Source organism: Stegodyphus dumicola, chromosome 9 (assembly GCF_044657685.1).
Source record: "Stegodyphus dumicola isolate Sdum_Otavi_A_Nest chromosome 9, ASM4465768v1".
Lineage (NCBI taxonomy): Eukaryota > Metazoa > Arthropoda > Arachnida > Araneae > Eresidae > Stegodyphus > Stegodyphus dumicola.
The window spans coordinates 123,517,931-123,536,318 of NC_140776.1; the positions used below are offsets into that span (position 1 = coordinate 123,517,931).

An 18,388-nucleotide genomic window follows, 5' to 3' on the forward strand; every position below is an offset into this window, starting at 1 on the left:
AACACCAAGCAAAAATCTGTTTATTTACATCACATGCGACTTGCATTCCAGAAAATATTCAACTAAAATAGTATTTTGTATTTTGGAAAAAATAAAAACACAGAAGAATATGTGTCCCAAAGTTTATACACTATTAACATTTTAATAACTTGTGATCAATTTCCGATTACTTACTACTTCAAAGTCGCTCACTTATTCCGCATGACGTCGAATACACACTTCTCCATCGTGAGAACTAAGTTTTGTAAAAATTCTGGTTCCACATTGTACTGTGCACTTTCGATGGCTGCTTTTAAGACATTCACGGAAGAAAACTAAATTCCATTCTCGTAAATACTCCGAGACAAAATACCCCATATATTTTCGATCGGTTTTTAAAAATCGAGGCCCACTGGTGATTACACAACAGTGTCCTTTTCCATGTCTAAGTAACTTTTTGTAGCATTAGTAGTATGAATGATAGAATTGACATGCTGGTACAGCAAATTCTGTCTTCTAGTGTTTCCTGCAAACGGTATAAAAAAGTCATTTAATGTTTCTGTGCCTTAGACGAATCTTAAGGAACATCTAGAAAGGTGAAACCCACTTGCCCGTTGAAACCGAAAGCTGCATACATCATAACAGATCCACCTCCACTGTTCCTACTGAAATAGCTCCGAGGTTCTTTTCGTAAGTCATGCCAGTAATATGAATATCCGTAAGGATCATCTAGACTTCACTTTTTTTTTTAATCCCTGAAAATTATACAGATCCGTTTGTCACCATATGTTATGTGGTTACAGGCCTATTGCAGTCTCATTCGTTTGTGAAGCTTTGAGAGCGGTAATATTCGAGCCATTTTTACGTGAATCGTGTGACCAGACTTCTTGAATCTCCTATGAACAGTGTTTTGGGATATTTTCAATCCACAAGCCCTTGTAATTTGGCGAACCAAATTTTCTGTGTCCAAGCTATTCTTTGTAATCACCTATGCCTTCGACTATTCCTCACTCGCAGTCTTCCTAAACGTAGTTTTGACTGATATGGCATCGTACCGAGACATTACACGATAAATCATGCTTACAGATGGATTCAGAAATTTCAAAATTTCTTTTAAAGACCTACCGTGCATTTAAAGTTCAGAATCCTATTAACTTCAGCATCAGAAAGTTGTGTAGTTCTAGGCATTCTGAAAGGAAGTTCAAATGATCTTTTTTCTTTTTTAAATTGGAGGTATGAATGAAGGCATTATCATATAAGAGGCTTAAGTTCCCGTCTCGTGATTGTTGCTAACCAATTTGCATAAAATTACATTCGTCTATAAACTTCGAAACGGACATTTTTTTCCCATTTTTATTTTTTCTAAGAGAAAAATTGATATTTTTGTTAAATAAAATAATTACTCAGATGCGAGGCACATGTTTTTTAAAAATAACCATATTTCAATTGGGTAATTTTATACATTTCTAATTTTCTTAAAAATGTAATTTACTTGAATCTATAAACTTTTGAGACAGAGTGTATATCTATAGTTTTGTAGTATTCTATAGCTTTCGGACCTAGTTTAGAGAAATTTGGGCTAGAAATCTTCCATAGGAGTTTGGGAAAATAAAATGTTTTACAGAATCTCTGCGCAAATCTCTATGGAATATGTATACGTATTTCTAAATAATCTCTATACATAACTCTCTAAAAAGCTACATCCAAAATTTTGTAGTTATGTAGGAGATTTCTAACATAGAAAACTGAACCATAATTCCTCCGTGGGACCATTCGAAACTGTAAAATGTTTTATGGAATCTCTAGGCAAATCTCTAGAAAATAACTATATAAATTTCTATACAATCTCTACACATAACTCTATAGAAGCTATATCTAAAATTTCGTAGAACTGTATATAAATTTTCTGACCTAATTTAGAGAAAACTGCTTCATAATTCTTCCGTAAGATTTTGGGACTATAGAATATCTACATGTATCTTTATAGAATCTCTGCACATATAGAAACTATATCCAAAATTTGTAGAAATCTATAGAATGCATGTGAGACAGTTTATAGAAAACTGAGCCATGATTCCTCCTTGGGACTTTAGAAAAACTAAAAAATGTTTTACAGAATCTCTGCGCAAATCTCTACAAAGTATTTACACGTAACTTCAGAGCCTTGAGAAGATTAATTACGATTGGCGGCAAATTAGCTGAAAAAATTTAGAAATAGCTTTAAAAAATAAATTATAAACTATTAACTTTCAATTTTGAAACGTACCGAGAAGCACTGTTTTGAACAAGTAAAAAGCGTGAGCACTTTCGCATTCGCGTGCTTTTTCTTAATCAATTTATCAGGTTCAATGTTCCTTCTTACCTTCTTCGGGAACATACAAGGACCTGACTCGGAACAGAGAGCTTACTAAAGCTATGTTCACTAATTGTGGTAAGTAGACAGGATACAGACGAAGAGTATACAAAACCCTTTATTTTTCTCTATATACAATAACTTCCGTACTTCGGAATACACCGACCCGCTACTCGGGGTCTAACGTAAAAGTATAAAAATAAAACTAAACTCTAATTTAACTTTAGAATAATAAACGTGGAAGATTGGCCTTATATTAACAGGAAGGCGTATGTAGTACAGATAACTGATAACACTACAATACGTTTAAAAGTTATCAAGAGGATTAAAACCTCTGGCCTGGAAGGCAACAAGCAACTGCGTAACTTCTAAGGTAAGCGGCCTGCTTCGAACTCACTGCTTCCTCTCTCTCGCTTGGCAAAAAGCCACAACTTAAATACTTGGCGTTCGCCAGATAACTTTGCATAAAAACCTTAACGCTTATAATTCTGGCCGGAAGTAGAAAATAAGAAGTGATAGTAAAGATTTAAAATAAAAATAAACGTTAGTAAAACTTAAGATCCTTACATACTTCCCGCCAGAGTTAATTAGTTTGAAACTGAGGTCTAAAACGACCTTGTTGAAAACTTTTAGCTCTAGAATCTAACGCGAGGCCAATCTTTTACAAACATACTTCGCTAGAAACTAGAAATTTAAAAGAAAGAATTTTTTTTTTTTTTTTTTTTTTTTTTTTTTCACAATAGCAGCTTCCAGGATATACAACAATTTTTTTTCATCTGTACTGCATCTAAACAGGAGCTTTTATTCAATTCTGGTTCCTTCCAGAGATCTGGAAGGAAAACTAGTTTAATGAAATGTTACACAATGAAATGGCAAGTAACATATACAATTATACTTCTCTTAACATTCTTATTTCATTCATGACTATTTTAATTATCTCTCCCCGTGCTCTCTGACATGTGTTGTAAAAGAACACCAAACACGAATGTGTTTCTGTCTACGTGTTCCACACTTCCTCCTACAATCAAAACACTAACGTGTTAAAATTCAACATAACAAGACCTCTTAACACACCCTAATTTCAACTCTAAACCCTGAGGTACTATTCTGAAAGTGTCTAACTCTAAAGTGTAGCGTCAGAGAGCCTAACTACATCATTCAACCTTTAACACATATTCGCCATGCTTTAGTCTTTTTACAGTCACACGAATAAAAAAAAATTTTAACATTCACTTTTACCATATCACGGTATTTCTTAACATTTAAAATAACAGTTCACATTGTATATAAGAACATATCAACATGCCGTTAATGTTACACATTTGAAAACATACATTAGTAGTACATTGTTAACTTCTATTCTTTTCAAAGCAAGTGCCAATTCTTTCTACATTGAAATACTACATTTCAAAAAGTCTTTCAGACTAAAACTTCTTTCTTGCTAGAATGTTTTTAGCAATAATATTTGTTTTTAGCAAATAAAATTTATACAATAACTTTTTTTCAATATTTAAGTCTTTACACAACGCTATTATACATCAACTTTAGTTTTACGCGCGAGTAATTTAAAAACATAATACGAAAATCGGTAACAACTCATTTCTCGCCCTTTTGGCGATAAAGGTAGACCTCGCATGAGGTAAAACTTCTTGAAATCTGCCACTTGCAGTAAGAATGAAAGATTAACTTAAGTTTGCAAAGTAACATAAAATTTTACTTATCTTTGTGATATTCGGACATCCTTTTCTGGGCCCAGTCTTTAAAGGTATTGCAGATAGTAGTTTGATTTATCCTCCTTCTTGTACGGGCTCGCCTTTCAGTGCTTTCCTCTGGAAGCTTCCTTTTTTCACCAGTTCGGCCACCCTTGAATACCTTCTTTTTCTCCTCTGCTTGTGGTCTTGGCCGTTTGATGGCAGCTGGTTTTGGCGGAACCGGGAAACTTCTGTCGTGTTCCTGCTTGGACCTCGTTGTTGGCCGTTCAAATTTTCCTTGTAACTTTTCCTCCGCCGCTGATGGCCCTTCCGCAGTTCGGCTACATTTACTGCGGAGAGTCCTGTCGGATGAGTCGATCTTCCGTTTTAGAGCCGGGTTATAGTTGCCGTCATTTCTCCTGGTTCTCTTCACATACGTCGTCCTTCTCCCTTCTTCATTCTGAGGGTGTTCGTGAACTGTCTTTTCTGGACGGTGGAACGGCTTCTTTTTCTTGCTACCTTCAATTTTTCCGCGGGGCAATTTTCTTTTCACTTGCTCCTGCCTCTTATTGGCTTGCCCTTGTACTTGTCGTTTTTCCACCTCTGGAGCTTGTGCCTGCGGTGTCTGCCGTGCCGGATCCTGCAAAAGATCTGAAAATATTTGCATTTTATTACGATCGAAGTAGGGCTTGATTTGATCAATGTTTGCGGAACAGGTTTCACCATTTCTGGCTTTTAACACTACTACAGCGTGAGTTATTTTTTCTATAACATATGGTCCTTCAAATCGTGGAAAAAATTTGACAGTTTTATCTTCTGGTGCTGAAGAAAGTGAATGCTTAATTTTTAAAACTTCATCCCCTACTTTATAAGTTACTCCCAGTCGTTTCAAATCATAATAGAGCTTCTGTTTTCTTTGTGCTACTTCCGTATTCTTTTTTGCTTCTTTTATTAGTTTTTCTATATCACCCATTTTAAATTCTGGGGCTCTTTGTTGCACATAAAATAATTTATCTAACGGTGTTATAATCTTTCTGCCTAGAAATAACTCAGCAGGTGTTTTGCCCGTTGTATCATGTTTTGCGGTCCTAAGGGCGAAAGCAAATTCACTGACATAGTTATCCCAGCTTTCATGAAAATTTTTAACATAACTACGGATAATTTTCACTATATTTCTATTGACCCGTTCCGCTATATTTGATTGCGGCCGATACGGGACCATTTTTAAATGACGTATGCCCAGTTTTTGGCACATGTCTCCAAATATATTACTTACAAATTGAGGACCATTATCCGATATAACTTTTAGGGGTGCCCCGTATTTTAAAATATATTTATTTAAAATAGAATCAGTAACTAATTTCGCGGAGGCTCGTTTTAAGGGAACAATTTCGGTCCATTTACTAAAATGATCAACCATAACAAGGAGATAGCGACTTTTATTTAACTGACTTTTTGGGAAAGGGCCCAATAAATCGATGCCAATTATTTCATTTGGAAATTCGGATTTAATACTATTTAGAAACCCGGCCGGGCGGAAATTAATATAATTAACTGCTTGACATGTTGGGCAGGATTGGACATACGCCCTTGTTAACTTTTGCAGTTCAGGAAAGTAGACTGCCTCGCGTACGCGTTGGATAGTTTTTCGAATACCAGCATGAGAAGCTAAAGGGCTGTCATGGAGCTCCTGCAGGATATTTAATCTAAGACTAGCTGGGATAACAGGTCGAAATTCGTTGTTGGAATTCGTAGTTTTTGTATAGAATAATAGACCATCTATTAGTTCGTAATGGGCCGCCCTATTTCTTATCGCCACAATATCTTGGTGGCTAAAATTTTCAGGATCCTTCAAATACTCATAAATGCTTCCAAACTCAGGATCCTTACCCAGTTCAGTTATTACAGTTTCTCGGGAATTTATTGTACATGCTGTGAGCATTGCCACTTTTACGGTATTCCCTTGTTCATCTATTTTAATTCTTGATAGGTCATCTGCTACGATATTTTCCTTACCGGGGGTATGCTTGATTACCAGATTATATTCTTGCAGCTTGAGTGCCCATCTTATTAACCTGGGGGATAAATTTTTCCCTGAGTACAATCTAGTTACCGCCGCATGATCAGAGTATACTGTTATCGGCGCCTTTCCAAAATAGACTCGGAACTTTTGCACTGCTAACAGAACTGCAAGTGCCTCTCTCTCGGTCGCGGAATAGTTTCTTTGTGTTTGATTTAAAGTTCGGCTAAAAAATGCCACGGGCTGCTGATTTTGCGAAAGTACCGCTCCTACCGCATAATCCGAAGCATCCGCTGAAATTTCTAAATTCTCATCCTTTTCAGGAAATTTCAACACAGGGGCTTGCGTTAATGCTTGTTTTAATTTTTCGAAAGCACTATTGGCTTCGGTCGTCCACGAGAATCTTGCCTTTTTCCTTTCTAATTTTAACAATGGCTCAGCAATAGCTGCAAAATTTTTTATAAAGGACCTATAATATGAACAAAGTCCTAGAAAAGAAGAGAGCTTCTTTGCCGTGTTTGGAGTCGGATACTTTTGTACAGCGATTATTTTTGATTCATCTGTCTCGATCCCTTTTTGAGATATTTTGTAACCTAAATATTTTAATTCAGGGGCTGCAAATTTGCACTTTTCGACATTAACTTTTAGACCGGCCTCATTTAATAAAGAAAACACCTGTCTTAAATCCTGTACATGTTGGTCGAGATTATCACTAGTAATAATGATATCGTCTAAATAGATAAATGTGGACTTTCTAAGAACAGGTCTTAACACAATGTCCATGCATCGCTGAAATGTTGCCGGGGCCCCTGAAAGGTCAAACGGCATACGCAAAAATGCATAAGTGCCAGACTTGGTTATAAAAGCAGTCTTAGGCACGTCCTCAGGCCTCACCCCTATTTGAAAATAACCAGTCGTTAAGTCTAAAGTCGTCATAAATTTGGTTGATTTTATGTTCCTTAGAATTTCTTCTATAATCGGTAACGGATATACCGGATATTTAGTTATGGAGTTTAATTTACGGTAATCAATAGCGAATCTCCATCTTTTTGGATGCGTCAAAGGATAGTCATTATTTTTCTTACATAAAACCACCGGGCTAGCATAACTACTTGAGATGGGCGTTATGATCTTTTTACGTAGCATATCGGTAATATGCCATTCTATAATTTTTTCCTTATTCTTATCATACCGGTATGGTTTTTGACGAACTGGCATTGCATCTCCGGTGTCAATACTATGGTTAGTAACCTGAGTAAATCCTGGAATATCACTAAATAACGAAGCAAATTCACTTACCACTTGTCGGATTCTTCCTTGCTCGTCATTAGGGAGGTGGTCAAGTTTTAACATCGGCGGTTCATCGTTTTCTGTACGAACTGGTTTCATTGTCAGCTTAAGGGACGCTTCATTAAAATCCAGCGTAGCTTGTGCTTCTGAAAGAAAATCTATTCCTAAAATTAAATGTGCTTGCAGATTCTTTACTATAAAAAACATCACCTTTACTTGTTCGTCCTTGATACGGATATACAAAGGTACTTTACCTACGCACTTACATTTTTCTCCTTGCGCCGCTAACACTGTCGTATTATCCGCATTATATATGCGGTATTTGCGAAAATACTTCCTAAAAAATTCTTCTGCCACACAGGAACACTGCGCGCCGGTATCCAGGAGTGCGGTGGCTGGGATATTATTCACCAAGACTTCAATCTTCGGAAGAGTCAAATTTTTCACCATTACTGTATTTAACTTGTAGGAAGAGGGCTTTTCGTGGCCTTCGGATTTCCGCACACTCTCGTCAGCAGAAATCCGTTTTAGTTTAAATTATTTTTCCTTTCCGTGCTTTCCTTCTTTTTCCACTGGCCTTGAGACTTTGTTCCTGGGTTGCTATTGAACTGTCGACGTTCGCCGGCTGTTTTTGAATGCTCGGGTTTCCTTGCCCACTGATTCGCTTTTTCTCCGTAGCCATGTGCTTGAGTTTGCTGTAGTCTTAGCGTACCAAATTGGTTTCGCTGTTGATATTGGCGTCTTCTTTCGACGTCCGCCGTTCTACTTTCAAACTGGATTGCTAGCTCAAATAACTTTTCCAGTGTAGTCGGATTTCTCAATTCAATAAAGTCTTGCACTTGGGGTAGTAACCTCGGCAAAATCACTTGAATTATTTCAGGATCCGGACGGTTTCCATACAAGTGTTTGAAAACGTGAATTTTTCTTAAAATAAAGCTCGAGAGGTTTTCGATTCTTTGTTGATATATAGTGAAAAGTTCCGTTTCTAATTTCGCACGATCCCTTACAACAGGGAAGGCTCTTAGTAGGGCAGTCTTGAAATTTTCGTAAGTATAGGTGGGACTTCCTGCTTGACCCAAGAGACTTCTGCCTATACATTTGAACCAGTTAAGCGCTTGGCCCCTCAAAGCGCTGGTGGCTAAGGTAACTTTTTGAAACTCGTGGACGGGGTAGAGCATGAAGTGGTCATCCAATTTTTCCAAAAAACTGGTTACCGGTGAGTTTCCATTAAATGATGCTTCTGGTTTCATCGAAGCGCGCATGGTCTGGACGATGTAACCAAATCCTTCCAGGGCGGCAGCTGGCATTTCTGGATTCTGAGCCGTTTCTGCAGGCAGCACAGGTTCTTCTTGAAACTCGGCCATGGTTATTCTTCTTCGTTGGGCGCCACTATCAGGGTCAATGTTCCTTCTTACCTTCTTCGGGAACATACAAGGACCTGACTCGGAACAGAGAGCTTACTAAAGCTATGTTCACTAATTGTGGTAAGTAGACAGGATACAGACGAAGGGTATACAAAACCCTTTATTTTTCTCTATATACAATAACTTCCGTACTTCGGAATACACCGACCCGCTACTCGGGGTCTAACGTAAAAGTATAAAAATAAAACTAAACTCTAATTTAACTTTAGAATAATAAACGTGGAAGATTGGCCTTATATTAACAGGAAGGCGTATGTAGTACAGATAACTGAGAACACTACAATACGTTTAAAAGTTATCAAGAGGATTAAAACCTCTGGCCGGGAAGGCAACAAGCAACTGCGTAACTTCTAAGGTAAGCGGCCTGCTTCGAACTCACTGCTTCCTCTCTCTCGCTTGGCAAAAAGCCACAACTTAAATACTTGGCGTTCGCCAGACAACTTTGCATAAAAACCTTAACGCTTATAATTCTGGCCGGAAGTAGAAAATAAGAAGTGATAGTAAAGATTTAAAATAAAAATAAACGTTAGTAAAACTTAAGATCCTTACAAATTAAACAAACCAAATCAAAAATGTTAATTACTAGTTAACGATTTAATATTCAAAGTTGGACAAGAAAATAATTATGTTGTATTTATATAAAATTTTTTGCTTGTTATTATTGCTTTACATCTGTAAAAAATTTCAAATTTATACAAGGAATCAAATGATAAGTCATTGTAATGGATTGAAACTAATGGCGTCTTTAAGTCAGTCAGTTTAAAATTTTACATACTCTTTTTTCGGAATTCAATATTATAAGAAAAGAAACGATAAAATAAAAGTCTTGCAGTCAAAAATTTTAAATATGCAAAAATTGCACGCTTAACAAGGGTTATAAGAATTATATAGAATTCTAGCGAATGATTTGGCTGAATGGATATTTTTGCGGTTTTCTCCCCATATGTAACTTAAATACGAGCCAGTTGCCTTGGAAAGTGCTCCATGAAGGATCCCTTTTCCTAGACAAATAGTCCTCGCATAGCTTGCGTATTAAACTAAACAAACAAACATAATAGAAGAAATAAAATATTTTTGAGAAATATGAAAATTTAGCTTTAAAGGTGTATGTATTAATAGGACAGGATGAGAGGCAAAAAAATATGAATAAATGTATTTTAAGTGATAGGTAATTAAAACAAAGAAATCATGTCTCTTATCTAGGTACACTGCTCAAAAAAAAAAAAAAAAAAAAAAGGGACAGTCCTATATCTCCCGATCTACTAAGCCGATTGACAAAATTCAAATTGCGTTCTTCATGTCTCGAAAGCGCGACTTAGGATATATATTAGATTTATATATAGCACTATTCTAACATAGTTATTTTGACACAAAATCAGACATTTTCTGAAATAACATACCAATTTTTTTACATATTTCGATTCTACGACTCAAATTACGCCTAAATAAGAAATTTTGTCAAATTTGGAGCGAAATTTACGGAGAAATTCACAAATTTATGTTGGCACTTTTTTGTCAGTTTGCGCCAAGAATAGTTCACTTGGCGAACTTCTTAATATATGGCAACCTAGTTTCCTTTCCCGTGAGAGGAAAAAAAGTCACCATCGTTCCTTTTTTCCAAATAATATTCTTTATATTATATTTTTAATTATAACTTATTATTTTAAGTAATTTTTTCTTTTTCGAATTTAATTTTAATTGTTTAAGTTGCATGGTTTTTTTCGAATAACTGTTTTAAAAATTTCTACTTACCTATTCGAACTGCGTAAATAAAGGTGCAGCGTTTATTTTTTTTTTTTTTTCAAATAGTTTTCTTTACACAGTGTCTCAAAAAAGTGATGAGACACTTGTGCTTTACAAAAGGAAACTGCAATAAAATAAATTTAAAAAACATGTAAAATTTTTTGTGGGTGTGTTTCAAACTTAAATTTAGTAACAATTATTACATAACATACATTTTCTTAAAATATTAAAATATTAATTTAATAAAAATACAATTGTTTAGAACGGAGCAGAAAATGGGTCACTTAAGTGATGGGACACTACGTACAATGCAACGAAAATCGTCTGAAGTAAGCAATAAACATATCTTTTGGGGTATTTATTTTTACTCAAAAGCAATTTCCAATAATTTATAAAATCGTCTGCAGTATTTCTCTCCAGTTTGTTTTGGAATTTTTGTGTTTTTTAGCTCTGTGCAGCCATGAATGCTAAACGAAAAGAAACTTTGCCTGGAATTCGAAAATTAGTTATTAATTTGCATATTGAACGTGGAAAATTTATTAGAGCACTACTGAAACAGTTAACTTCAGTCATTCAACAGTTTTCAATATCATTAAACGATAAAAAGAATCATATGATTCAGGATAAAAGAAGACCTGGCCGACCATCAAAGCTATCCAATGGAATAAAGCGAATTATAGTTCGAAATATTTAAAAAAAAATCCAAGAATGAGTGCTCCTAAAGTTGCTGCTGATTTACAAGCATTATATGGAGTAATTGTTAATTCTGAGACTATTAGAAGAGTAATTCGTTCTGCTGGATATCACGGTAGAGCAGACAGGAAAAATTCTTCGTAAGTGAAAAGAATAGAAAACTCAGACTGGCTTTCGCAAAATCCAATATAAATAAGAATTCTGATTACTGGAATGAAGTTATATTTGCTGATAAGAGTAAATTTAATATATTTGGTTATGACGGTAGAATCTTCGTGTGGAGAAAACCCAGGGAAGAATTTCGCAAACAGAACTTGGTGCCAACAGTAAAACATGGTGGAGGAGGAGTTATGGTAGGGGGGTGTATGTCGTCCGCTGGAGTTCGTAATCTTGTTTTTATTGACAGTATAATGGATCAGTACAAGTATATTGACATTTTAAATCAAAATTTGAAATCTTCAGCACGAAAATTGAACCTTCATAACGATTTTAAATTCTACCAGGGCAATGACCCCAAGCACAGTGCTTTGAACGTTAGACTCTGGCTGCTATATAACTGTCCTGAAATAATAAAAACACCCCCCCCCAATCTCCGCAATTAAATCCCATAGAGAATATTTAGCAAGAATTGGAATCAAGAATTCACAAACACACCATTTCTTCAAAACAACAATTAAAATCGGTGCTTCAAGAAGAATGGGGTAAAATCACTCCAGAAATCACAAAAAAATTAGTCGAATCCATCCCAAGAAGATTAAATCATGTTTTAAAAGTAAAATGAAATCCAACAAAATATTAAAACCTTTTAAAAAGTAAAATTTTTGGATAAATATTTGATGGAAAGTAAGTGTCCCATCACTTAAGTGAGCCATTTTCTGCTCCGTTCTAAACAATTGTATTTTTATTAAATTAATATTTTAATATTTTGAGAAAATGTATGTTATGTAATAATTGCTACTAAATTTAAGTATGAAATACATCCACAAAAAATTTTACATGTTTTTTAAATTTATTTTATTGCAGTTTCCTTTTGTAAAGCACAAGTGTCCCATCACTTTTGTGAGACACTGTATATATATTTTGTCATAGTTATTATTTTAGGTAATTTTTAAATTCTTAACTTTTATTTTAATTGTTTGTGTTGCATTGTCTCTTCAGATAATTGTTTTAAAATTTTCTATTTATTCCTTCGAATTGAGAATTTTAAATATATTTATTTATTAATATAAATTTTCCAGAATTTGATTTTATTTATTTGAATTGCGTTTCTTTCGGAGGAATACTTTGTAACCCAGACTACGATGCGTTTGAAAACTGCATATATTAAAAGAGAAAATACAGTAAAGCACAGTTAACACGCCTTTCAATGTTCCGTTCAGAAAAGATATATATAAATAAGAGAGACATTTAACTTAGGATTGCGACATTTTAACTTAGGATGACTTGCATACACTGCTTTAAACAGTTTTATCATTGTGCCCATTGCTTTACACAATTTTATCCTACATTTGGTTTCTTAAATGTTATTCATATTTTAGTCAAATATTTTATTTTTGAAATCGTAAGAATCAAATATCATAAGATTAAAAAGTTTTAAATTAAAAAAAAAATACAAATACTAAATTTTACCGCAAAATTTATTTTTTCTTCTCTTTTTCTTCAGACATTCTACTTTATTCTTGCTCTTTTTCTTTAGGCATTCCGCAAGTATATTAAAAAGTATCCAAATTTTCGAAATATCTTGATATTTCTGACAATCATTTTAAATAAAGTTATCGCCTTCCATTTCATAAAGGCCCACAAACGGCCGAGCGGTAAAGACGCTGAGCACTGGTAGTTCGGTCTGAGGTTCGAATCCCGCGAACGAGGGCTGGCTGCATGGGTCTTTTCGTGGTTTTCCCCACGTGTAACGTGTATACGAGCCAGTTTACCTTAGAAAGTCCTCCACGAAGGCATCCCTCCCTTTAGGCAGATAGCCCTCGTGTGCTTTGCCATAATTAAATAATCCAATCAAATCCTTAATTAAATATAATTGATTTGTAACTTTTACTAGAGCTGACGGTAAAAATTGAAGTGCAAATAAATAATATCGTGTGCAATCTTGATTAATATAAAATTAAAAATTTTGCATAGAAAAATATTTGCATTCAGACGGAAAGTTTTTTGAAATATTTACAATTACTTTATAAGAAGGATTTATTAATAACCGTAATAATTACTTATTATGTTACTGATAATTAGGATTGATTTCTTGACAATTACATTCTAAATTAGAATTTTAAGGATATAATAAAAATACGCTACGCACAAAAATACATTTTAGGATAAAAAATGAGTTGATTTTTTTATGTTTTAAAACTTCTTAAATTCATTTAATAAACATCGTATCCTCGTTGTTAATTGAATCCAGAATGTTGTGTGTCGTTTATATAATTATTCTTACTTGTCCACAGAAGCTGTTGACTTATCCAGCCATTAAGTAGCTGCAGATCATTTCTACATAACCAATTGAACTTTCACTAATTCAGTCTCTAGAGGGTTGTATGTTTATATCATAATTTGACTTATATAAATGATTATTCTAAATCTTACGTTTCTATCAGGGGCGTAGCTAGAGGGGGCAAGGGGGGCATCTGTCCCCGGGCGCAGAGTCTAAGAGGCGCCAAACTGATGTTACGACATTTTAGAATTAAATGTTTTCCATCCTTGGCAAGCAGTAGGCGGCGCGAAATCTTCAGTTGTCCCTGGGCGCTGAAAACCCTAGCTATGACTCTGGTTTCTATAAAAATATACTGTGCTTTAAAAATATGGATGATATTATCTGCCGCTCTTTCAGCCATTTCAAAACCAACAGTTTGTTTAGAAATAAATTATGCAGTTAATGTCATAAAATATTTTCATAAAATTCAAATAAACATTAAACGAAAATTCTCAGTTTTAGACAATTCGATTTAAACGAAGTAAAGTAGCAGACGATAAAACGCCGAAGGTAAAAATTTACTCTTAGAAAAATGTACTCTTATTTTTTTAAAAAAAAGGAAGAAAAGAGAAATTAAAAAACATTGTTAAATTTTGAATAATATCATCTAAAATTTAGCTTTTCATATAGTATTAATAAATATTTATTACGCCTTATTGAGGGAAAAAATTTCATATAATTAATTCTCCGTAAAATTTTACTTGAAATTTAAGGTTAAAAATAGCTGTGGCATTTCAGTGTAACAAAAATCCATAGACCACATTTGGCGTTATTATCGCTCAAAAGAAAAAGATGCCAAATTTCAAAACGCGAAAATATGTAAATTCGTGTATATCTTAGAAAATTTTGTATAAAAAAGTCTAATTTTTTGCAGATATGCTTAAAAATACACCTACTTTATGATGATGGTAAAAATTTTATAGGTTATAGTTCAAAATTTTTTTCGAAAAATTTATAAAAATTATTTAAAAATAGAAATTTAAAAAATAAAACACAAAAAATGGGTAAATTTTATTTGGAATGAACCTAAATTTCGAAATGTGAGATAAAAAATCAAAAAAGTTTAATAAAAAAAGAGATATTAATAAATATTTGCCAAATTCAATTAACATTGAGGAGCTAAAATTTTGAGAGTTAATATTTTAAAAACTAGTCGTACGATTTTTACAAAACTTGGTATTCTGGCATAATTTGAGTCGTAGAATCGAAATATGGAAAAAAATTGGTTTGTTATTTCAGAAAAAGTCCGATTTTGTGTCAAAATACCTATGTTAGAATAGTGATATATATAAATCTAATATATATCCTAAGTCGCGCTTTCGAGACATGAAAAACGCAATTTGAATTTTGTCAATCGGCCCAGTAGAACGGGAAATATAGCATTGTCTCTTTTTTTTTTTTTTTTTTTTTTTTTTTTGATACAATAATTATAAGCATTCACTTCAGGAATTACAATTTTGTAATTAACAGTATAAACTGAACATTTTAACTAATTTTACGATTGAAATTGATTTTACGCTTTTACAAGATTAATTTTCATATTATGTAAGCTGTACTCTACAAAAATTTGCGCAAAATGTTGCGTAAATTCAGAAGCGTTAGACGTTAAGCTAGTGGGAAAAAAAAGCAAATATTTCCATGCAAAAATGATTTAAAACCTATGAATGAAAATTGTCTATTTTTGTTGTTCTATATGCCGTACAGTAGATCAGAAACTAAAAAATTGATTGCAGTTTGAAAACGTTGCAGAAGTCTCTAGTTAACCATTCCATAGATGTTTTACAAAATTTACACTACATACATACATGATTTTGTAAAGCAATCATTCTACAGAATTATGTTCTGTGAAATCTTCGTAAAATTTCCTTACAATTGCATAGAATTTCTATACAGCTTGTTCAGTCTCTATAAAAAGTTTTTGGTGAAAGAATTCACTCTTTCAGTTACTTTTAAAAATGGCTCTTTAATTAAGGCAAAAATTTTTTTTTAGTAAATAAAAGCCATGAAAATAACATTTCCATATGTGCTGCCATCTGTTGGAAAAATTTCTTATCATATTACATTTCGTATGATTCAGTTATACATGCTTCATTCTTTACTTATTAAAGTAATATTAAACATTAAACTAACAGGAAATATACTACTGATTTGCATACGATTTTAAATAGTATGAAGATTGAAAGGATCCATTTATAAAAAAGTACACTTGCGAGTTAAAATATATTTACGAAAATATTTTCTAGTCAGAAGTTCTCTATTTTGCCCTAAGTATGTAAATTAACATAAAACCTTACCTAATTATACGTATCATAAGATAAGTCACAGTGAAAACAACACGGCTCCTAATAAAATGGAGAATCCGCAAAACGGTTTATCTTTATTGCATAGAAACAACAGCATGGAGTTTCCACCTCGTAGATATAGAAGATCATAAAATTTTGAAGTAACTAAAGACAGTTCATAGGGGAAAACCCGTTTCTGTCGGCGACTCTTGAATAGAATAAGGTCAGTTGTAATTGGCTGGAACTTGAGAAGCACTGGTTGGCTCCTCTTTCTTCTGGTTGCACTATTTCTTGAGAAGGAAGAAAATATTTTTAAATTAAAAAGGACACGGTCAAGAAATGAACTGTTGCATTCTTTTTGGATCATTACTGATAATAAAGTAAATTTAACTCAGCCGTATTGTCAATTACAATAATATTCATACATATGTGTATATACATGGTCGTAGCCAGCTTAAATTGCGGGGGGGGAGGTTGCCCGTTACGACTCCTATGGCTATACTGTTCTCCCTACTACAGCATCTTCCAGTAAATAGGAATTATTACGTGATGAATATATTGTGTTAATGGCAGCTATCTTAATATAAATAATAATTATATTATGAATTTTATTTATAAAATTATGTAGCATAATTATGGATGTATTGCATTTAATTATCTTATCTATAATTATTACCTTACAATTATATTAAATGCGTAACTCAATATTTCTATTTTTAAATTAATTAAACATTATTATTAAAATATTAAAAGAATTATAAAATTCATTTTATTTTGGTTACATAATACAACTATAAATATAAATAAATATATAAAATCCATATTACTGTTGTATATAATAAAGATATTGAATTAAATACAAAAAAGTTGTAAATACATAATTTATTTTGGATATAAAATTAAATTGCAAATAAAAATTTAAAAAAAAAAAGGCAGACATTTTTCTGGCCTTTCATTTTGGTTCGGCATTTAAAATATTCTCGAATTCCACTTTCCGTGGCTGTAAACTGGCAAATATATCAATAATTTTGTCAACTGATCTTCTTTTGGTATAATTAATGTTCCTTAATACCAAAGAATTTCTGCGCTCTTCCGCCATAGTACCTCTATTATAATTTTCTAACCTTTTCAAAGCACGTGCGGAACGTTAACATTCGCAAGATATTATCGACAGTGTAGCTGCTATGTGCAAAAGCACATTAGTATTTAGTAAAAAGATTTTATTCGAAGCTTTTAAAACCAAAACTGGTGTGCCTGAGAGCTTTGCTTTGGGAATAGACATAAAATGCCGTTGCCAATGTTTCGCCTGTTCTTTTAGAAGTTCCGGAGAAGGTAAATCATCTTTATATATCACCTTCTAAGGTATTTCTCTCGTCTTCTTAGCATGCCATTCGTGGTGTAATGGTGAGCACGCTCGGCGTGTATTCAAGAGGACGGTGATTCGAGTCCAGGCAAGGGTATGGCTCATTTTTTTATCTCTCCTGCTTTAAAAAAATACCTAATGTCTCTATAGTGGCGCCTGAACTAAAAGGTGGTGAATGATGATTCTTCACTACCCAGGATTTGGCAATTGGGTCCCCAAAACCTCAGTCGCCCTTTAAATGGTGGAGTATATAAGGTATTTCTCCCACCTTTTTAGCAAGCCTTCGCAGTGTAGTGGTCAAAACGCTCGACGCGAGTTCGAGAGGTCCGTGGTTCGAGTCCCGGAGAGGGCATTGCTCCTTTTTCACATGACTCCTGCATATAAAAAAACCCTAATGACTCTACAGTCTTCAACTCATTTACCGCAATTTCATTTATACGAATAGTGCAAACTGATGGCTGTATGCAAAACAGGGATGATGCAGTTGTTTCTAAACTTGAAAATTGAGATTTTAAATGGAAATTGAGATGGTTAGGTAAAAGGTATTGCTAAAATAGTTTTATAATAATTAAACACAAAATCACAATGAACATTATATCGATAGATTTGCTTTCGAATGGTGCGTGGCAGGTAATTAAAAATTGAAAAATTTTACCACTTATCAAAATTTTCAGTTTCGATAAATACATTTAAATACACAACAGCACACACTGCATGCAATTTTGAATGCATTAAAAATTTATTTTATCATTATAATTATAGCTATTACTATAATAGCTATAATTATATAATAGTCAGGATTTTCAAATGGGGGGATATTGCATAACAGACACACGAATCAGAAATGCTTCTGGTAGAAAATGTTCATTAGAAAATGTACAAGTGTTTGGAGAAAGGAAACCCAACTTTTTTGCACTTTTTTTCTAATTTATGCTTTCTTTTTTCAGGGCGTCCCATATTAAGTGATTTGTATTAATTCAATACAAGTTAAAGCATTATTTCTGGTAACGCAACACATAGCAAAATTTGCAGGAAAGATATAAACTTTAGATCTGATCCGTCACTTTTCAC

At 33.5% G+C, this 18,388-nt stretch overlaps 1 protein-coding gene across 1 annotated transcript in view; it reads right to left on the reverse strand.

The window, feature by feature from the left end:
* The window catches only part of LOC118200853 (uncharacterized), a 151,950-nt gene extending 135,796 nt beyond the window's left edge, over positions 1-16,154 (reverse strand). Inside the window, exon 1 of the mRNA XM_085824043.1 lies at positions 15,967-16,154. Coding sequence (XP_085680169.1) covers positions 15,967-15,983 — 17 coding nt within the window. The 5' untranslated portion in view covers positions 15,984-16,154. The remainder of the gene's footprint in view (positions 1-15,966) is intronic.
* Positions 16,155-18,388: the final 2,234 nt, after the last annotated feature.